Here is a 23,623-nt window from a genome sequence, read left to right as displayed (position 1 = left end):
ATCCTTTGACATCTGTTAGAGAGAGAGAAAGACAGAGGATGGAGGGTGAAGGAGGGAGGGAGGCAGGGAAGGAGGGGAAGAGGGGAAGAGGGAGAGAGAGTGGAGGGAGGGAGGGAGGGAGGGAGGGAGGGGAAGAGGGTGAGAGAGTGGAGGGAGGGAGGCAGGGAAGGATGGGAAAAGGGGAAGAGGGAGAGAGAGTGGAGGGAGGGAGGGAGAGACAAGGGCTGGAAGAGATCAAACCTCCACATCTCAACAGTACTAATAAACCTCCACATCTCAACAGCACTAATAAACCACCACATCTCAACAACACTAATAAACCTCCACATCTCAACAACACGAATAAACCTCCACATCTCAACAACACTAATAAACCTCCACATCTCTACAACACTAATAAACCTCCACATCTCTACAACACTAATAAACCTCCACATCTCAACAACACTAATAAACCTCCACATCTCAACAACACTAATAAACCTCCACATCTCAACAACACTAATAAACCTCCACATCTCAACAACACTAATAAACCTCCACATCTCTACAACACTAATAAACCTCCACATCTCAACAACACTAATAAACCTCCACATCTCAACAACACTAATAAACCACCACATCTCAACAACACTAATAAACCTCCACATCTCAACAACACTAATAACATAAAAAGTTGTCCTTTCCAAATAAAGCTATACTAAATATATTCACATGAATCAAATAACTGATTAAAACACATTGTTTTGCAATGAAGATCTACAGTAGCCTCAACAGCACTCTGTAGGGTAGCACCATGGTGTAGCCGGAGGACAGCTAGTTTCCGTCCTCCTCTTGGTACATTGACTTCAATACAAAACCTAAGAGGCTCATGGTTCTCACCCCCTTCCATAGACTTACACAGTATTTAGAACAATTTACAGAGGATGTCCTCCAGCCTATCAGAGCTCTTACAGCATGAACTGACATGTTGTCCACCCAATCAAAGGATCAGAGAATTAATCTAGTACTGAAAGCATAAGCTACAGCTAGCTAGCACTGAAGTGTATCAAATGTGGTGAGTAGTTGACTGAGAGAGACAATAGTTGAAACATTTTTGAACAAATTAATTTCTTCAAAAAGGATGGGGAAGCAAACTTGACTGACCTGCACAGGGCCCTGACATCAACCCCTTGAATTGGAGTGCAGACTGTGAGCCAGGCCTAATCGCCCAACATCCGTGCCCGACCTCACTAATGCTCTTAAGGCTGAATGGAAGCAAGTCCCCGCAGCAATGTTCCAACATCTAAGTGGAAAGCCTTCCCAGAAGAGTGGAGGCTGTTATAGCAGCAATGTTCCAACATCTAGTGGAAAGCCTTCCCAGAAGAGTGGAGGCTGTTATAGCAGCAATGTTCCATCATCTAAGTGGAAAGCCTTCCCAGAAGAGTGGAGGCTGTTATAGCAGCAATGTTCCATCATCTAAGTGGAAAGCCTTCCCAGAAGAGTGGATGCTGTTATAGCAGCAAAGGGGGACCAGCAGATGTCCACATACTTTTGGCCATGTAGTGTATGTTGACTATGATGTTAATATGGTGACTACAATGTAGGCTGTGTGTAGCGGTTAACGGTTATGATATGAAGGTTTGGCATGGAAAGGTTTTTTTCATCTGGTCACAGACAGCTGTTGTGTTGTTGGATTTAAGTCCACAAGAGAAAAGGTGAAAGAAGGAGGACAGATAGATTTAGATGGAATTATACAACAGATCAGAGTGATCATGCTGTTTGTATGTGGCTGCTATGAAAGGGATCATGGTTTTTGTATGTGGCTGCTATGAAAGGGATCATGCTGTTTGTATGTGGCTGCTATGACAGTGATCATGCTGTTTGTATGTGGCTGCTATGACAGTGATCATGCTGTTTGTATGTGGCTGCTATGAAAGGGATCATGGTGTTTGTATGTGGCTGCTATGAAAGGGATCATGCTGTTTGTATGTGGCTGCTATGACAGTGATCATGCTGTTTGTATGTGGCTGCTATGACAGTGATCATGCTGTTTGTATGTGGCTGCTGTGAAAGGGATCATGCTTTTTGTATGTGGCTGCTATGACAGGGATCATGCTGTTTGTATGTGGCTGCAATGACAGGAATCATGCTGTTTGTATGTGGCTGCTATGACAGGGATCATACTGTTTGTATGTGGCTGCTATGACAGGAATCATGCTGTTTGTATGTGGCTGCTATGAAAGGGATCATGCAGTTTGTATGTGGCTGCTATGACAGTGATCATGCTGTTTGTATGTGGCTGCTATGACAGTGATCATGCTGTTTGTATGTGGCTGCTATGACAGGGATCATGCTGTTTGTATGTGGCTGCTATGATAGGGATCATGCTGTTTGTATGTGGCTGCTATGAAAGGGATCATGCTGTTTGTATGTGGCTGCTATGACAGGGATCATGCTGTTTGTATGTGGCTGCTATGACAGGGATCATGCTGTTTGTATGTGGCTGCTATGACAGGGATCATGCTGTTTGTATGTGGCTGCTATGAAAGGGATCATGCTGTTTGTATGTGGCTGCTATGACAGTGATCATGCTGTTTGTATGTGGCTGCTATGAAAGGGATCATGCTGTTTGTATGTGGCTGCTATGACAGTGATCATGCTGTTTGTATGTGGCTGCTATGACAGTGATCATGCTGTTTGTATGTGGCTGCTATGACAGTGATCGGGCTGTTTGTATGTGGCTGCTGTGACAGGGATCATGCCGTTTGTATGTGGCTGCTATGACAGTGATCATGCTGTTTGTATGTGGCTGCTATGACAGTGATCATGCTGTTTGTATGTGGCTGCTATGACAGTGATCATGCTGTTTGTATGTGGCTGCTATGACAGTGATCATGCTGTTTGTATGTGGCTGCTATGACAGGAATCATGCTGTTTGTATGTGGCTGCTATGACAGGGATCATGCTGTTTGTATGTGGCTGCTATGAAAGGGAACATGCTGTTTGTATGTGGCTGCTATGACAGGGATCATGCTGTTTGTATGTGGCTGCTATGACAGGGATCATGCTGTTTGTATGTGGCTGCTATGACAGGGATCATGCTGTTTGTATGTGGCTGCTATGACAGTGATCATGCTGTTTGTATGTGGCTGCTATGACAGGGATCATGCTGTTTGTATGTGGCTGCTATGACAGGGATCATGCTGTTTGTATGTGGCTGCTATGACAGTGATCATGCTGTTTGTATGTGGCTGCTACGACAGTGATCATGCTGTATGTATGTGGCTGCTATGACAGGAATCATGCTGTTTGTATGTGGCTGCTATGACAGTGATCATGCTGTTTGTATGTGGCTGCTATGACAGGGATCATGCTGTTTGTATGTGGCTGCTGTGACAGGGATCATGCCGTTTGTATGTGGCTGCTATGACAGTGATCATGCTGTTTGTATGTGGCTGCTATGACAGGGATCATGCTGTTTGTATGTGGCTGCTATGACAGGGATCATGCTGTTTGTATGTGGCTGCTATGACAGGGATCATGCTGTTTGTATGTGGCTGCTATGACAGTGATCATGCTGTTTGTATGTGGCTGCTATGACAGTGATCATGCTGTTTGTATGTGGCTGCTATGACAGTGATCATGCTGTTTGTATGTGGCTGCTATGACAGTGATCATGCTGTTTGTACGTGGCTGCTATGAAAAGTGATCATGCTGTTTGTATGTGGCTGCTATGACAGGGATCATGCTGTTTGTATGTGGCTGCTATGAAAGTGATCATGATGTTTGTATGTGGCTGCTATGAAAAGTGATCATGCTGTTTGTATGTGGCTGCTATGAAAGGGATCATGCTGTTTGTATGTGGCTGCTATGAAAGGGATCATGGTGTTTGTATGTGGCTGCTATGAAAGGGATCATGCTGTTTGTATGTGGCTGCTATGACAGTGATCATGCTGTTTGTATGTGGCTGCTATGACAGTGAACTGTGCTTGTATGTGGCTGCTATGACAGGGATCATGCTGTTTGTATGTGGCTGCTATGACAGGGATCATGCTGTTTGTATGTGGCTGCTACGACAGGGATCATGCTGTTTGTATGTGGCTGCTATGACAGTGATCATGCTGTTTGTATGTGGCTGCTATGACAGTGATCATGCTGTTTGTATGTGACTGCTATGAAAGGGATCATGCTGTTTGTATGTGGCTGCTATGATAGTGATCATGCTGTTTGTATGTGGCTGCTATGACAGTGATCATGCTGTTTGTATGTGGCTGCTATGACAGGGATCATGCTGTTTGTATGTGGCTGCTATGACAGTGATCATGCTGTTTGTATGTGGCTGCTATGACAGGGATTATGCTGTTTGTATGTGGCTGCTATGACAGTGATCATGCTGTTTGTATGTGGCTGCTATGACAGTGATCATGCTGTTTGTATGTGGCTGCTATGACAGTGATCATGCTGTTTGTATGTGGCTTCTATGACAGTGATCATGCTGTTTGTACGTGGCTGCTATGAAAGGTGATCATGCTGTTTGTATGTGGCTGCTATGACAGGGATCATGCTGTTTGTATGTGGCTGCTATGAAAGTGATCATGCTGTTTGTATGTGGCTGCTATGAAAAGTGATCATGCTGTTTGTATGTGGCTGCTATGAAAGGGATCATGCTGTTTGTATGTGGCTGCTATGAAAGGGATCATGGTGTTTGTATGTGGCTGCTATGAAAGGGATCATGCTGTTTGTATGTGGCTGCTATGACAGTGATCATGCTGTTTGTACGTGACTGCTATGACAGTGATCATGCTGTTTGTATGTGGCTGCTATGACAGTGATCATGCTGTTTGTATGTGGCTGCTATGACAGTGATCATGCTGTTTGTATGTGGCTGCTATGACAGTGAACTGTGTTTGCGAGTGATCAAGGGTGTATTCAGTCTGCCGATTCTGTTGAGAAATGTTTTTGTAAATCGAAGCAAACGGAACCGAACGAAGCAGGGATAAACATACCTGAATTTGTCCAATAGAATAGAAACTCTCGTTTGCAACTGTTGGACTAAAGACTACACCTTATATCAGCTAGTTGCAGCCAAGAGTGTGCAAGGAGGTATTGAATGTGTCAATGTCTGTCACCTTGACTCTGTCACCTTGATAATTTCTCTCGACCTACGTTGTCATCTTTCATTCATAGGCTAGGTTGCATCAACCTCATGATGGGTACAGGGAACATTCTAGTATCATGTAGTAACCGAAACCTATCACTGTTACATTGAACTGGGTGAATATGAATGATAGTAACCTAAACCTATCACTGTTACATTGAACTGGGTGAATATGAATGACAGTAACCTAAACCTATCACTGTTACATTGAACTGGGTGAATATGAATGACAGTAACCTAAACCTATCACTGTTACATTGAACTGGGTGAATATGAATGACAGTAACCTAATCTAAAGGCTGATTTACCTAGGTTCGTAGAAAAATGAGGGACGACAAGAGTTAACCAACCCTGTGTTTACATCCTTTAACACAGAAGTGAGATGTTGGAAGCTTGTGCAGAAGAGCTTTGTAATCGAAAAGGGAGAAATTAAGTGATCTACGGGAATTCAAAGAGGACCAGTCAACCTGATCCACATGCTTTTGTATAATCAGTCTACGATGAAGCGTTAGTTCTAGTAGCCAACCTTCTGATAAAGGATGCAGTGATGATTATTAAACCTGTTACCTGATAAAGTGTGTATGAAGTGTATGTAGACTCTTACGTATCATGCCCATGTATAGGCAGGAAGTTGAACAGAGCATCGATTTCTGACATTCCACTTCCTGGTCAGGAAGTGTGCTGCAGAATGACTTCTGTTTCACTCAGAGAAATAATTCAAACGGTTTTAGAAACTAGAGAGTGTTTTCTATCCAATAGTAATAATAATATGCATATTGTACGAGCAAGAATTGAGTACGAGGCCGTTTGAAATGGGCACGATTTAACTGGCTACTCAATACTGCCCCTTGCAGCCATAAGAAGTTAAACTGCTCAGGCAGAACTCATTACGACTGGATGTTCTGGTGATGCTCAGGCAGAACTCATTACGATTGGATGTTCTGGTGATGCTCAGGCAGAACTCATTACGATTGGATGTTCTGGTGATGCTCAGGCAGAACTCATTACGATTGGATGTCCTGGTGATGCTCAGGCAGAACTCATTGTGACTGGATGTTCTGGTGATGCTCAGGCAGAACTCATTACGATTGGATGTCCTGGTGATGCTCAGGCAGAACTCATTGCGATTGGATGTTCTGGTGCTGCTCAGGCAGAACTCATTACGATTGGATGTCCTGGTGCAGCTCAGGCAGAACTCATTACGATTGGATGTTCTGGTGCTGCTCAGGCAGAACTCATTACGATTGGATGTTCTGGTGATGCTCAGGCAGAACTCATTACGATTGGATGTTCTGGTGCTGCTCAGGCAGAACTCATTGCGATTGGATGTTCTGGTGATGCTCAGGCAGAACTCATTACGATTGGATGTTCTGGTGATGCTCAGGCAGAACTCATTACGATTGGATGTCCTGGTGATGCTCAGGCAGAACTCATTGTGACTGGATGTTCTGGTGATGCTCAGGCAGAACTCATTACGATTGGATGTCCTGGTGATGCTCAGGCAGAACTCATTGCGATTGGATGTTCTGGTGCTGCTCAGGCAGAACTCATTACGATTGGATGTCCTGGTGCAGCTCAGGCAGAACTCATTACGATTGGATGTTCTGGTGCTGCTCAGGCAGAACTCATTACGATTGGATGTTCTGGTGATGCTCAGGCAGAACTCATTACGATTGGATGTTCTGGTGCTGCTCAGGCAGAACTCATTGCGATTGGATGTTCTGGTGATGCTCAGGCAGAACTCATTACGATTGGATGTCCTGGTGATGCTCAGGCAGAACTCATTGCGATTGGATGTTCTGGTGCTGCTCAGGCAGAACTCATTACGATTGGATGTTCTGGTGCAGCTCAGGCAGAACTCATTACGATTGGATGTTCTGGTGCTGCTCAGGCAGAACTCATTACGATTGGATGTTCTGGTGCTGCTCAGGCAGAACTCATTACGATTGGATGTTCTGGTGCTGCTCAGGCAGAACTCATTACGATTGGATGTTCTGGTGCTGCTCAGGCAGAACTCATTACGATTGGATGTTCTGGTGCTGCTCAGGCAGCTTCGGGTGTTGATTAAGGACCTAGTAACTGAGGAATGTAACAGTTTTTCTGTTGTGTTTTGTATTGATTCATGTTTTATCTTACATTGTAATTGGTGTTGTATTGCTGTGATCAGTTGTTGAAAAATAAAAACATGAGTTACCAAACATGTTCACAGGGTCGGTTAACTCTTGAGGTTTAAATCCTCCTTTAGTTTTAGTTTGGAATGATTCCCTGGCGCTGCCTGGGCAGTTTAGGACTCTGGTGTTGAATGAATTCATTGAGGAAATCAGTTGTTTTGATTGATTGTGTGAGTGTGGTTTATTTGTTGAGGTTGAGGTATTTTCAGAAACCATTCTTTCAAATAAGTGGCCAGCTGAGGCAAAATAGTTATTAAAAGCACCACAAATATCATTTTTGTCATTTTTGTCTGTTAGAGGCTGTCATAACCTGCTGCGACAATGAGAGAGAGAGAGAGAGAGAGAGAGAGAGGTAAAAGAGAGAGAGAGGTAGGAGAGAGAGACATCTGTGTCTAAATCTATCAACATGAATCAGATCCTCAAAAAGTTCTACAGCTGCACCACATTTTATTGCTGTGACCATATTGTGTTTATTTTCCCCTCTTCCTCTCCCTCCTCAACCTCCAGCGTTGGACAAGCTCTTCCAGCCTGCCCAGCCCCTGCTCTCCGCTACCCAGGTAGAGGTGGCCCATCCTGGGGTAGTATTTGACCTGGCCTCCCTGGTCCTTTATGGAGCCACGGCTCTCCCCATCAGACTGAAGATCCTATTAGACAGACTACTGAGTGTACTGACCCAGGATCAGGTACGGTAGCTCTTAAGAATAACAATAACACTAAATAATAATAACAATAACACTAAATAATAATAATAATAACACAAAATAACAATAATAACAGCAAAAACAATCATAATAACACAAAATAACAATAATAACAGCAATAATAATAATAATAGCACTAAATAACAATAACAACATAAATATTAATAATAATAACACCACATAACAATAATAGTAACAACAACAGCAACACTATGAATAATAACAATAATAACAACAATACTAATAATAACACTAAATGATTATAATGATAACACTAAATAACAACAACAACAATAATAGCAGCAATAATAATAATAATAACAGCAATAATAATAACAGCAATAAACACTAAATAACAATCAATATAATAATAATAATAATTACAACGATAATAATAGCTATACTAATAATAATAATAACACTAAATAACAATAATAATAACTATAAATAATAACTATAATAATAATAATATATATAATAATAATACTAACACTAAATAATAACTATAATAATAATACCTCTAATAATAACTATAATAATACTAATAGCTATAATAATAATACTAACACTAAATAATAACTATAATAATAATACCTCTAATAATAACTATAATAATACTAATACTAATAGCTATAATAATAATACTAACACTAAATAACAATAATTATAACTGAAGTAATAATAATAACTAAGTAATAATAATAACTATAATATGAATATGAATATAAACAATATCAATAATACACGTTCATGAATAATGTATACTTTCATGTTACATTTAAATTACATTTTGGTAATTTAACAGGTGCTCATTTCAATAGTCAGTATATTATTAATAATCAATTATGCATGATTATATATGTTTAGAAATGTATATAATTAATAATCCATTATACATGCTTATACACTACCGGTGAAAAGTTTTAGAACACCTACTCATTCAAGGGTTTTTTCTTAATTTTTTACTATTTTCTACACAAATTAACTTTTAAGAAGGCACACCTGTTAATTGAAATGCATTCCAGGTGACTACCTCATGAAGCTGGTTGAGAGAATGCCAAGAGTGTGCAAAGCTGTCACCAAGACAAAGGGTGGCTACTTTGAAGAATCTAAAATCTAAATTTTCTTTTTTTTTGTTTAACACTTTTTTTTGGTAACTACATGATTCCATATGTGTTATTTCATAGTTTTGACGTCTTCACTATTATTCTACAATGTAGAAAATAGAGTAGGTCATCTAAAACTTTTGACCGGTAGTGTACAAGTTTAGAAATGGATATCATATATATTTATATAATAAATTAGTATAAAATTATTAAATGCTTTATAAATTATTACACATGTATATACAGTGCCTTCAGAAAGTATTCATACCCCTTGACTTATTCCACATTTTGTTTTACAGCCTGAATTCAAAATGGATTAAATTGTTTGTTTTTTTAAACTCTAACAGCTTTCCACACCTGGATTGGACAATATTTGTCTATTATAAAACGTCTTCAAGCTCTGTCAAGTTATTGGCTAGAATTTCAAGCCGATTTAAGTCAAAGCTTTAATTACTCTTTTCACTCTGTCATTTAGGTTAGTATTGTGGAGTAACTACAATGTTGTTGATCCATCCTCAGTTGTTTTCTCCTATCACAGCCATTAAACTCTGGAACTGTTTTAAAGTCACCATTCGCATCATGGTGAAATCCCTGAGCGGTTTCCTTCCTCTCCGGCAACTAAGTTAGGAAGGACGCCTGTATCTTTGTAGTGACTGGGTGTATTGATACACCATCCAAAGTGTAACTAATAACTTCACCGTGATCAAAGGGATATGCAGCGTCTGCTTTTCAAAAAAATCGAAATGGAAAACCTCCATGGTCTTTGTTGTTGAATCTATGTTTGAAATTCACTGCTCGACTGAGGGACCTTACAGATAATTGTACGTGTGGGGTACAGAGATGAGGAAGTCATAAAAATAACATGTTAAACACTATTATTGTGACTTGTTAAGCACATTTTACTCCAGAACGTATTTTATTTATTTAGGCCATAACAAAAAGAGTTGAATACTTATTGACTCAAGACATTTCAGCTTTTTCATTTTTCATTTGTTTCAAAAAACGTTATTGTGTGTAAATCATTGACACAAAATAAAAAATATAAAAAATTCAGGCTGTAATACAATAAAATGCAGAATAAGTTAAGGGGTGTAAATACTTCCTAAATTATCTTCCGTGTTCTAACTGCTCACAACTGTTAATGTATTGCAGGTTCTATACATTCTACACAGTCTGGGATGGACCCTTCAAGACTACTGTAGAGGGTACATACTACAGGTAGGGGGGATAGAGGGTACATACTACAGGTAGGGGGGATAGAGGGTACATACTACAGGTAGGAGGGATAGAGGGTACATTCTACAGGTAGGGGGGATAGAGGGTACATACTACAGGTAGGAGGGATGGAGGGTACATACTACAGGTAGGAGGGATAGAGGGTACAGGTAGGGGGGATAGAGGGTACAGGTAGGGGGGATAGAGGGTACATACTACAGGTAGGAGGGATGGAGGATACAGGTAGGGGGGATAGAGGGAACATACTTGGCTGTATACATGAGATACCAGTACTTAGTCCATGTGTAGGGGTACAAGGTAAACACTTGTCTGTCTCGCTCTCTTTCTCTATCTGTCTGTCTGTCTCTGTCTCTGTCTCTGTCTCTCTCTTTCTCTATCTCCCTCTCTCTCTCTCTCTCTCTCTGTGTTTCTCTCTCCCGCTCTCTCTCTCTCGCTGTCTCTAGTAGATGGCCATTAAGGCCAGATTGTTCTTCAAGATGGTCAAACATTCATAGATGACCAGCAGGGTCAAATAATAATCACAGTGGTTGTCGAGGGTGCAACAGGTCAGCACCTCAGGAGTAAATTTCAGTTGGTTTTTCATAGCAGAGTATTCAGAGGTCGAGAGAGAGAGAGAGAGAGGTTGAGAGAGAGGTTGAGAGGTCGAGATCGAGAGAGATTGAACTGGTTCACAGGTCACCCATTTTATTTAATTCGTTGTAATTTTTCTCCTTCTCTTCCTGGAATCCAATTGGTAGTTTACAGTCTTGTCCCATCGCTGCAACTCCCGTACGGACTCGAAAGAGGCGAAAGTCGAGAGCCATGCGTCCTCTGACACACGACCTCGCCAAGCCACACTGCTTCTTGACACACGCTTAACGCGGAAGCCAGCCGCACCAATGTGTCGGAGGAAACACTGTACAGCTGGCGACCGAAGTCAGCGTGGACTGCGCCCGGCCAACAAGGAGTCGCTAGTGCACAAGCAAACCCTCCCCTAACCCGAACTACGCTGGGCCGATTGTGCCCCGCCTCGTGGATCTCCCGGTCGTGGCCACAGCCCGGGATCGAACCAGGATCTGTAGTGACGTCTCTAGCATGGCGATGCAGTGCCTTAGACCAGGAGGCCCCACACTGTGGTATTTCACCCAGTAGATATGGGAGTTTATCAAAATTGAGTTTGTTTTCGAATTCTTTGTGGGTCTGTGTAATCTGAGGGAAATATGTGTCTCTAATATGGTCATAGATTTGGCAGGAGGTTAGGAAGTGCAGCTCAGTTTCCACCTCATTTTGTGGGCAGTGTGGCACATAGCCTGTCTTCTCTTGAGAGCCAGGTCTGCCTACAGTGGCCTTTCTCAATAGCAAGGCTATGCTCACTGAGTCTGTACTGTCTCTCCCCTCCCCCCCTTTCTTTCCCCCCTCTAGAACTCCTCCGGCAGCGTATTGGACCGTTGGACAGTGGTCTGTCATAAGGAAGAGATTGTGACTCTACAACAGTTCCTGAGGTTCGGAGAGACGCGGACAATCGTAGAGCTCATGACCTTTCAGGACTCACTGGGAAATTACCTCTCTGGTCCCTCCTCCTCCCGGACGGACTCGAACATCCAAGCGTTCATTGAGAGCAACAGGCAGAGCGGGCATTTTGAGATGGGCAGTCCTGTGAGTGTTCACCATTTTGAGAAGGGCAGTCCTGCTAGCATCCACCATTTTGAGAAGGGCAGTCCGGCGACTGGACTCCATTTTGAGAAGGGCATTCCGGCGACTGGGCACCATTTTGAGAAGGGATGTCCGGCGAGTGTCCATTTTGAGAAGGGCAGTCCTGCCAATCTCCACCATTTTGATAACTTTCCCGCCAGTCTCTCTATGCTCCTCCCATTCCAGTTCCATAGCCCCTCCCCCTTGCAGGGTATGGCCCCTCCCACCAGGCTGGGTGGACTACGGAGGCCTGGGAGGGTCAAACGGGGTGAAGGACCACAGCACCAGTCAGAAAGCAGTGTGTCTGAGTCTGGGTCTCTGACTATGTCTCCATATGGTAACCTGGTGACTCCGGTACCGGCTGCCGTTAACGGTCTAGGAGGAGAAATGGGAAACGGAACTGGGACCAAGACGATGGAACCTAAACCTGAACCCAACGAGTCTCCGACGAGGTCGTCGTCATGGCAGCCACACCACGACCAGCAGCAGCCGGCCGGTAACCATGACGATCAACGCCGTCGACTCAGTTACCTAGTAACCAACCCTGAGCTACAGAAGAAGAACTTTGGGCTGAACAAAAACGACAGCAACAACACCTCCTCCCTCCGTAAAGACAGGCTCTTCCCTGATGTGTCCTCTCCCCACTGCTCCTCCTCCCTCCCTAAGGGCTGGCTCTCCCCAGAGGTCTCGCCCTCCCTCCGTAAGGGATGGCTCTTCCCAGAGGTCTCGCCCTCCCTCCGTAAAGACAGGCTCTTCCCTGATGTGTCCTCTTCCCCCTGCACCTCCTCCCTCCCTAAGGGCTGGCTCTTCCCAGAGGTCTCGCCCTCCCTCCGTAAGGGCAGGGTTTGCTGTGGTGCCTGCGACAAGAGCTTCTATGACAAAGGAACGCTGAAGATCCACTACAACGCGGTACACCTGAAGATAAAACACAGGTGCACTGTGGACGGGTGCAGCGTGGTATTTAGCTCACTACGGAGCCGCAACAGACACAGCGCTAACCCCAATCCCAGATTACACATGGATACACTTAGACACGCACCAACGCCACACAGAGACAGGGAGACAGCACACACACGACACACACACACCTGGAGTCAACACACACACACCTGTGACGACACGCGTAACCGACACACACACACCTATGACAAACTCCATAAACAACAGGGGCAGCACAAAATAGCCACAGCCGTACCCCTAAACCACCCCCGGCATCCACAGCAGCAACAACAACACACCCCATTGACTCACCCTTCAAACCCCACCCCAGCCCCCCACCCAGAGCCAGACAAACCCTCCAGCCCAGACCCCCACAGGGGGCCCATCTTCCCCAGGACCGGGCATCCCTCAGTGGGCATCACTGCTCCTCTGTCCTCCTTTCAGACCCAGCTATTGGTTTCTTCTCTGGGAGAAGTCCAACCACTGTCTCAGTTCTACCGTTCTACACGACAGACCTCCCCTCTTCCCTCCTCCTCATCCCTCACTCCCTTCTTCTCCCCTATTCCCTCCTCCTCGTCTCTGTTGGACCAATTGGCTTCTTCCTCCGGGTCAATGGGAGGGGCCAAGGCTCTCGGGTCATCCAATCAAGGATGTTGGTATACTTCCGCTGATCCCGCCCCCAAGAAGAAACCCCGGAAGTCTAGCATGCCTCTTAAGATGGAGACGAAAGTAGCTGTCTCAGCGGAGGAGTGCAGACGACAGGGGGAGGAAGAGGAGAGAGAGGAAGAGGAGGGAATAGGACAGAGGCTGTTGAAACAGGTCGCTTGGCAACGAGGGACTCCAACTTTGCAAACTGTTCTGGAACAGAGACGCAATGAGGGAGGAAGACGGAGTGGATGGAGGAGAGACAGAACATGAGAGAAGACAGGAGGTGGATGGATGAGAGACAGAACATGAGAGAAGACAGGAGGAAGAGGAGGAGGAGGGGACTGATCCCTCCTTCTTCCACTTGTTTAATGATCACATGTTCACTTGAAGACAGTCAAGTCTAAATAGAACCCTATTCCCTATATAGTGCACTACTTTAGACCAGAGCCCTATTCCCTATTATAGTACACTGCTTTAGATCAGGGCCCTATTCCCTATATAGTGCACTACTTTAGACCAGAGCCCACTATTGCACTAGTTACTTAGAGATGGAAACCATATGTCACGGAGGGGCAACTTTGATGGGGGTGGGGGCCACAAAAAGAATCTGAATTCATCCTGAGAGACCGCGGTTGCTTAATGGTCTGCGTACCCACATCCTTATCCCCCAACCCTGGTCTGTTAGATAATAATCAATAGTATTGCATGGTGAAGGGGGACCTGATCATAGATCAGATATTATACTCTGAGACTGTTTGTGAAATAAGGGCCCAGATCACCTACTCTGAGACTGTTTGTGACTACAGGCCCAGATCACCTACTCTGAGACTGTTTGTGAATAAGGGCCCAGATCACCTAATCTGAGACTCTTTGTGAATAAGGGCCCAGATCACCTAATCTGAGACTCTTTGTGAATAAGCGCCCAGATCACCTAATCTGAGACTCTTTGTGAATAAGCGCCCAGATCACCTAATCTGAGACTCTTTGTGAAAAAGGGCCCAGGTCACCTAATCTGAGACTCTTTGTGAAAAAGGGCCCAGGTGTTCAGTGAGTGTACTGGCAGTTCATAAGTACTGAATACAATCAAATATAAAATGGGAAGAAAAATGTAAAACCAGACATATTAGTTTATTTAAGTGCAAAGCCTGATCTAACAGTGGAATCTGACTGCAATGGGATCAAGGCAACAGGGGAATCTGACTGCAATGGGATCAAGGTAACAGTGGAATCTGACTGCAATGGCATCAAGGGAATCTGACTGCAATGAGATCAGGGGAATCTGACTGCAATGGGATCAGGGTAACAGTGGAATCTGACTGCAATGGGATCAGGGTAACAGGGGAATCTGACTGCAATGGGATCAGGGTAACAGGGGAATCTGACTGCAATGGGATCAGGGTAACAGGGGAATCTGACTGCAATGGGATCAGGGTAACAGGGGAATCTGACTGCAATGGGATCAGGGTAACAGGGGAATCTGACTGCAATGGGATCAGGGTAACAGGGGAATCTGACTGCAATGGGATCAGGGTAACAGGGGAATCTGACTGCAATGGGATCAGGGTAACAGGGGGATCTGACTGCAATGGGATCAGGGTAACAGGGGAATCTGACTGCAATGGGATCAAGGTAACAGGGGAATCTGACTGCAATGGGATCAAGGTAATCTGACTGCAATGAGATCAGGGGAATCTGACTGCAATGGGATCAAGGTAACAGGGGAATCTGACTGCAATGGGATCAAGGGAATCTGACTGCAATGGGATCAAGGGAATCTGACTGCAATGGGATCAAGGTAACAGGGGAATCTGACTGCAATGGGATCAAGGGAATCTGACTGCAATGGGATCAAGGTAACAGTGGAATCTGACTGCAATGGGATCGAGGTAACAGGGGAATCTGACTGCAATGGGATCAGGGTAACAGGGGAATCTGACTACAATGGGATCGAGGTAACAGTGGAATCTGACTGCAATGGCATCAAGGGAATCTGACTGCAATGAGATCAGGGGAATCTGACTGCAATGGGATCAAGGTAACAGGGGAATCTGACTGCAATGGGATCAAGGTAACAGGGGAATCTGACTGCAATGGGATCAAGGGAATCTGACTGCAATGGGATCAAGGTAACAGGGGAATCTGACTGCAATGAGATCAAGGTAACAGTGGGATCTGACTGCAATGGGATCAAGGGAATCTGACTGCAATGGGATCAGGGTAACAGGGGGATCTGACTGCAATGAGATCAAGGTAACAGGGGGATCTGTACACACTTCATAATGCTAGCTAGTGAGCTGAAGGTTAGAGGAAGTACACACTTCATAATGCTAGCTAGTGAGCTGAAGGTTAGAGGAAGTACACACTTCATAATGCTAGCTAGTGAGCTGAAGGTTAGAGGAAGTACACACTTCATAATGCTAGCTAGTGAGCTGAAGGCTAGAGGAAGTACACACTTCATAATGCTAGCTGGTGAGCTGAAGGTTAGAGGAAGTACACACTTCATAATGCTAGCTAGTGAGCTGAAGGTTAGAGGAAGTACACACTTCATAATGCTAGCTAGTGAGCTGAAGGTTAGAGGAAGTACACACTTCATAATGCTAGCTAGTGAGCTGAAGGTTAGAGGAAGTACACACTCCATAATGCTAGCTAGTGAGCTGAAGGTTAGAGGAAGTACACACTTCATAATGCTAGCTAGTGAGCTGAAAGGTTAGAGGGAGTACACACTTCATAATGCTAGCTAGTGAGCTGAAGGTTAGAGGAAGTACACACTTCATAATGCTAGCTAGTGAGCTGAAGGTTAGAGGAAGTACACACTTCATAATGCTAGCTAGTGAGCTGAAGGTTAGAGGAAGTACACACTTCATAATGCTAGCTAGTGAGCTGAAGGTTAGAGGAAGTACACACTTCATAATGCTAGCTAGTGAGCTGAAGGTTAGAGGAAGTACACACTTCATAATGCTAGCTAGTGAGCTGAAGGTTAGAGGAAGTACACACTTCATAATGCTAGCTAGTGAGCTGAAGGTTAGAGGAAGTACACACTTCATAATGCTAGCTAGTGAGCTGAAGGTTAGAGGAAGTACACACTTCATAATGCTAGCTAGTGAGCTGAAGGTTAGAGGAAGTACACACTTCATAATGCTAGCTAGTGAGCTGAAGGTTAGAGGAAGTACACACTCCATAATGCTAGCTGGTGAGCTGAAGGTTAGAGGAAGTACACACTTCATAATGCTAGCTAGTGAGCTGAAGGTTAGAGAAAGTACACACTCCATAATGCTAGCTAGTGAGCTGAAGGTTAGAGGAAGTACACACTTCATAATGCTAGCTAGTGAGCTGAAGGTTAGAGGAAGTACACACTTCATAATGCTAGCTAGTGAGCTGAAGGTTAGAGGAAGTACACACTTCATAATGCTAGCTAGTGAGCTGAAGGTTAGAGGAAGTACACACTTCATAATGCTAGCTAGTGAGCTGAAGGTTAGAGGAAGTACACACTCCATAATGCTAGCTAGTGAGCTGAAGGTTAGAGGAAGTACACACTCCATAATGCTAGCTAGTGAGCTGAAGGTTAGAGGAAGTACACACTCCATAATGCTAGCTGGTTCAAATCTGTACAAAAAATACCTTCCGAAATGAAGTTCTACTGCTTATTTCCGACTTTGGAACTTGTGTCTCTGAGTTTCTGACAGAATCCAAACTCACCACAAAATGACATAATTCGCAGTAGGAGACAAACAGTGGTGCAAAGGTACTTCAGTGACAATACTTGAAAGTACTACTTAAGTTGTTTTTTGGGGTATCTGTACTTTACTATTTACATTTTTTTACAACTTTTACTTTTACTTCACTACATTCCTAAAGAAAATATTGTACTTTTTACTCCATACATTTTCCCTGACACCCAAAAGTACTCGTTACATTTTGAATGCTTAGCAGGACAGACAAATGGTCCAATTCACGCATTTATCCAGAGAACGTCCATGGTCATCACTACTGCCTCTGATCTGGAGGACTCACTAAACAGAGAACATCCCTGGTCATCCCCTGCCTCTGATCTGGTGGACTCACTAAACAGAGAACATCCCTGGTCATCCCCTGCCTCTGATCTGGTGGACTCACTAAACAGAGAACATCCCTGGTCATCCCTACTGCCTCTGATCTGGCAGACTCACTAAACACAAATGATTCCTTTGTAAATTATGTCTGTGTTGGAGTAAGCCCCTGGCTATTTGTAATAAAAAAAGAAAAACATGTTGCCGTCTGGTTTGCTTCATAGAAGGATTTTGAAATGATTTATACTTTTACTTTTGATACTTAGGTATATTTTAGCAATTACGTTTAATGTTGATGCTTAAGTATATTTTAAACCAAATACTTTAAAGACTTTTTCTCAAGTAGTATTTCACTGGGTGACTTTCACTTTTAATTGAGTCACTTTCTATTAAGGTATATTTACTTTTACTCAAGTATGACAATGAGGTACTTTTTACAACCACTGGAGCCAAACAGGCATGGGACCAGCTCATTAGATCTCTAATCAACAGCATAGCTATATAGTTTTATCAGGTAATCAACAGTGTAGCTGTGCAGTTTCATCAGGTAATCAACAGTGTAGCTGTGCAGTTTCATCAGGTAATCAACAGTGTAGCTGTGCAGTTTCATCAGGTAATCAACAGTGTAGCTGTGCAGTTCTATCAGCTGTGTTTCTTCAATTAGTTTCCAGGAGGAGAAAGGAAACCCAGTCGGCTAATCTACGACAGACTCTCTGAGTTGGCTGTAATATAATAATATATAATAATATAATAATATATAATAATATATAATAATATATAATAATATATAATAATAATATAATAATAATATAATAATATATAATAATATAATAATATATAATAATATAATATTATATAATAATATATAATAATAATAATATAATAATAATAATATCATTATATAATAATATATAATAATATATAATAATAATAATAATATAATAATATATAATATATAATAATATATATTAATATAATAATAAATAATAATAATAATATAATAATAGACGAGGCTGCAACTGAAATATAAAGTTCTCTTCATTCATTCTAATACATACTACTTTACTAATGTTGCCTACCTCTCCTCTCCTCCTTTCTGTCAACTATAGCAGAACACTCCTGTCATTGAATACCATACAGAAGCAACAGTGTCGGTCTGTTTTTAGGACTGAATGACCACAAGGTGGCAGTATTTGCTCATAGAACCACTAATGTTCCGTTAACCCTGACCTCATTCTAAATCTAACCTCTAGTTTGGCTGGAGTGGACTACAGTACAGTCACCGTTAACCCTGACCCTGACCCCAGCCCTAGAGACCTTACATCCTATGCACATGAGGATATCTAAGACAATTGGACAGGTGTAAGAAATGTGTGTAAGCAATTTGAAAACATAATTAATCGATGTGACGATGGTGAGATGATGATGATGGTGATTTACATCAATTGTTCATCTCTGGTTTGACTACGAAAATGTAGAAAATGTTGACCACAATCAAACGTATTACAAAGTGAGAAGCAATTGTTTAACATTTAATTTACCAAAGATGTTATTTGGTACTTCACACTGCAGAGTTTCACAGTTGGATCCAGCTGGTGTTTTGTATAAATGACCACTGAACAAAAAGTTACATTGCAGACAGTGCATTTATTTAAAACAATCTCAAATGCCAGAGAGCTTCTCCAATGTTGTCTCTCCCAAAATGTGGACCTCACAGCTTTCTGGAACACAGGAAGGGAAATGTGAACCAGCAGGGGGCATCATTCTGGCAGCGGGAAGCTGGGAAAGAGAGAAACACAGAAAGGTGGGTATTATTTTTGTTTTATAAATATGTAGCTAGAAAAGGAACAAATTCCCTTTAAGATGTATTTTACTACTATCCAAATGTTTGATGTATAATGATCAGGAGACTAGTCTGGAAACTAGTCTGGTGACAGGATTGTACCTCCATAGTTCATCTCCATACAATGCTCCCGGCCGTTCGTGTTGTCCCTAATAACACCATGGTTATAGTTAGAGTGTTGACCCGGGCCCCAGTTCTGGTAGTTAAACCTGGACCCGTCGCTCCACAGCCAAAGACCCTCCTACAGAGCACACAGGACGATGCATCACCAGCAGACAGATAACACTATATATACACCCTGTAGTAACTGTCTTTAAAGAGGCAATCTGGAATTTGACAAATAAATAAAAAGAATGGCCACCCCACCACTGTTTGGGTAAAAAGCTGAGGGATGGACCTGGAGAAATGTAACCACTCAGATTCCTAGACAGAGGATACCAGGACTGACCATCTATGAGATAAGCATGATTTAACCATGGCTTGACGCTAGACAGGACTGACCATCTATGAGATAAGCATGATTTAACCATGGCTTGACGCTAGACAGGACTGACCATCTATGAGATAAGCATGATTTAACCATGGCTTGAAGCTAGACAGGACTGACCATCCATGAGATAAGCATGATTTAACCATGGCTTGAAGCTAGACAGGACTGACCATCCATGAGATAAGCATGATTTAACCATGGCTTGACGCTAGACAGGACTGACCATCCATGAGATAAGCATGATTTAACCATGGCTTGACGCTAGACAGTGTTTGTAATATTAGATAACAAGCTTGGAAAACAACTGGTATGTGGCTTCATTAGGGTAGGGGGCGCTATTTTCACCTCCGGATGAAAAGCGTGCACAGGGTAAACTGCCTGCTACTCAGGCCCAGAAGCTAGGATATGCATATAATAGAAAACACTCTGAAAACACGCTAAAGTTTCCAAAACTGTTCAAATAATGTCTGTGAGTATAACAGAACTGATTTGGCAGGCAAAAACCTGAGAAAAATCCATCAGGAAGTGGTATTTTTTTATTTTTTTATTTTTCTATTGAATGCCGTTACAGTATCCATTCACTTAGGACGCACTTCCTGTGGCTTCCACTAGATGTCAACAGTCTTTACAAATTGTTTCAGGCTTGTAAGACCAGTCTGAATGAGTGGACACTGCAGTGTCCCAGAGGTTTTTCATGCGCGAGACCGAGAGCACGCCTTTTCTTGTTTTATATTGACGAAGCTTTTGTCCGGTTGAAATATTATTGATTATTATGACTAAAAACAACCGGAGGATTGATTATAAACATCGTTTGACATGTTTCTACGAACTTTACTGATACTTTTTCTGATTTTTCGTCTGTCTGTTGTGAGCCTGTGGATTACTGAACAAAACGCGCCAACAAAACTGAGGTTTTTGGATATAAAGAGGGACTTTATCGAACAAAACAAACATTTATTGAGTAAATGGGAGTCTTGTGAGTGCAACCATATGAAGATCATCAAAGGTGAGTGATTAATTTTATCTCTATTTCTGACTTGTGTAACTCCTCTACTTGGCTGGTAACTGTTTGTAATGATTTGTCTGCTGGGCGCTGTTCTCAGATAATCGCATGGTTTACTTTCGCCGTAAAGCCTTTTTGAAATCTGACACCGTGAAGTTAATCTTTAAGACGATGTATAATGTTTTATGAATTTTTATAATGAGTTTTTTTAATTTGGCGCTCTGCAATTTCACTGGGTGTTGGCCAGGTGGGACGCACCACCAGGCCTTCATCGGTTCTATTCATCAATAATCAATGCATCTTATATGTTTCAGGAGTGTTCAACAGACGGTGCTTCTGACCATGATGGCATCGTTGGCTCCAATCCAGGTGCGCTGGAATTTCCAGGTACTCTTCCTGATGACAGACTGAAGGAAACGATACTGGGGAAGACTGTGCACTGATGCCAGGTTACCTCCCAAACGCAAACATTTCCTCTGGAGAGAGAGAGAGAGAGAGAGAGAGAGAGAGAGGGGAGAAAGAAAGAGAGACAGATAGAGATGGGAGAGAGAGAGAGAAAGAGAGGGGGAGAGAGAGAGAGAGAGAGAGGGGAGAAAGAAAGAGAGACAGAGAGAGAAGAGAGAGAGAGAGGTAGAATATAAACAGTCTTTATAAGCCATAAGACTCCTGAACAGGTAACCAAATGGCTACCCGGACTATTTGAATTGTGTCCCACCACCCGCCAACCCCTCTTTTACGCTGCTGCTACTCTCTGTTCATCATATATGCATAGTCACTTTAACCATATCTACGTGTACATACTACCTCAATCAGAGGGAGAGACAGAGATAGAATATAAAGATAATTAGAAGGAATAGCACGTCATGATATAGTTTCTCAACCCTGTTGAACACAGATTAAACCTACAGTCAACTGCAACCCTGTATGGTCACCAGACAGGGATGGAAATAGCATCCCCACTAGCCCAACTATAGTGCTTTTCAGACTAGGCTTCCAGAAAATGTGTTCAACTAGCATAAGATGCAGGTTAATTATTGTCTTTTCCATTATCCCATGGCACATTTTGGACCCTGGCTAGTGGAAATTGCCGTCTACTAACCCGGCTGGCCAGTGTCCAAGATCCTTCAATTCCATCACTGCTACTTCTCAGCTGCTGATCTCTCATTAAACCGCCAATACTTAAAATCATGCACACAGATAATCTCAATTATGTACAGCAGACATCCAGGTACCTCTGCCTCTGGCCATGTGGACATGAAGGGGAAGTAGTGATAGCAGTGTGTCGCATATCTGGGCCAGCCAGGTGGGCAGGGTCTGCGATGCCACTCTGTAGGGTGGAGAGATCACATGTTAAATAACACTATGAAATGGTTTGTTCCCACCAGACAATCAAATGAGTCAAAAGTGCGTTCCAGCTGTGATGTCACCGTTAACCGTGTGTTTCAGCTGTGACCGTTAACCGTGTGTTGCTGAAAAATGACCGATTCACTTTGAGTCCCTTTAAATCAGCAATATGTAACTTTTTTGGGCGACCTTGAACAAATTCACATAGAAATGTGAGTTATAGATCTGTCGTTCTCATTGAGAGCAAGTCTAAGAAGCTAAATGTATTTTTTCTTTTACTTTCTCTTACTTTTTTTTGTTTTTTGTTTTACTTTTTGAAGTTGTATGCCAACTTCAAACAGATTCTCTATACACTTCCTCGTTTTGTCACATAAACGGACATTTTACTGGCACTTTGCACGTTCTCGATAATGTTTCACTTTTCGGAGGAGGAATGATTTCCTCCGAGTCACAGCGATTATGCCGATCCCCTACAACAAAAGAGAGACAAAGAGAGAGGGAATATTGAGACACGTGTTTTTTAAAAGACTTGGGGATCCATTAAATCAGCGTTACAGATTCCATGCTAGAAGTTTAAAGGTGATTTCAGATGAAGCAGTATGCATGCAGCGTGAATGCTGTCTCTGCTAAAGAGGAAACATTGCCTTTAAATTTCAAACTGAACGAACCGGATTGAATAGAGTCCTAGATCAGTTTCAGAACTATGAATCCACAACAGACGTATAATAGAATTATATTTTAGCGAATACGACGGGAGCCCCAACCAGGAGCTCGGGGTCCAGTGACTGTTAAACCAAAACCTAGGTCACTAGGTGTTGGGTTAAGGTCGCAACAATAACATCAAATTGAATCTGATGTGTGTGAACAGGTCACCAAAACCTTTGATCAGAATACCTCTGCTACGGCTTGCATCTCCCAGAGCAAAGAAAGCGCTGAGAAGCAGAAGAGTGGTCAACATCGACATGGTGATAGTCTCCTGAGAGAGAGAGAGAGAGAGAGAGAGAGAGAGAGAGAGAGAGAGAGAGACCATTTTGATTCTCATTTTTATATTGTAAATAAGCTTTGGCAATATGTACATTGTTACGTCATGCCAATAAAGCAAATTGAATTGAATTGAATTGAATTGAGAGAGAGACAGAGAGAGAGAGAGAGAGAGAGAGAGAGAGAGAGAGAGAGAGAGAGAGAGAGAGAGAGAACGAGAGAGAGAGAGAGAGAGAGAGACAGAGACAGAGACAGAGAGAGAGAGAGAGAGAGAACGAGAGAGAGAGAGACAGAGACAGAG

The 23,623-nt window shown here is 42.8% G+C and overlaps 1 protein-coding gene across 1 annotated transcript; it reads right to left on the bottom strand.

Annotated features, from left to right (window-relative positions):
- Positions 1 to 19,372: 19,372 nt before the first annotated feature.
- LOC120030536 (galactose-specific lectin nattectin-like) lies at positions 19,373 to 23,305 on the bottom strand. The gene is made up of 5 exons (XM_038975944.1): positions 23,236 to 23,305; positions 22,230 to 22,324; positions 21,339 to 21,473; positions 19,607 to 19,745; positions 19,373 to 19,440 (listed from the first exon to the last, which is right to left on the bottom strand). Exons 1-5 carry the CDS (start codon positions 23,303 to 23,305, stop codon positions 19,373 to 19,375), a joined length of 507 nt encoding a protein of 168 aa, XP_038831872.1.
- Between the last annotated feature and the right edge of the window lie 318 nt (positions 23,306 to 23,623).

This window comes from Salvelinus namaycush, chromosome 36, assembly GCF_016432855.1.
Source record: "Salvelinus namaycush isolate Seneca chromosome 36, SaNama_1.0, whole genome shotgun sequence".
NCBI classification, from domain to species: Eukaryota; Metazoa; Chordata; class Actinopteri; order Salmoniformes; family Salmonidae; genus Salvelinus; species Salvelinus namaycush.
The sequence above is the reverse complement of the archived record's forward strand: the minus strand, read 5'-3'. Positions and strand labels throughout refer to the sequence as shown.

Excerpts from the sequence above, each read along its gene's own strand:
- LOC120030536 (XM_038975944.1), bottom strand. The coding sequence starts at position 23,305 with ATGTCGATGTTGACCACTCTTCTGCTTCTCAGCGCTTTCTTTGCTCTG. Across the intron at positions 22,325-23,235 it reads AGATGCAAGCCGTAGCAGAG|AGTGGCATCGCAGACCCTGC; the intron begins GTATTCTGATCA and ends TCCACCCTACAG. Across the intron at positions 19,441-19,606 it reads TATGGAGATGAACTATGGAG|CTTCCCGCTGCCAGAATGAT; the intron begins GTACAATCCTGT and ends TCTCTTTCCCAG.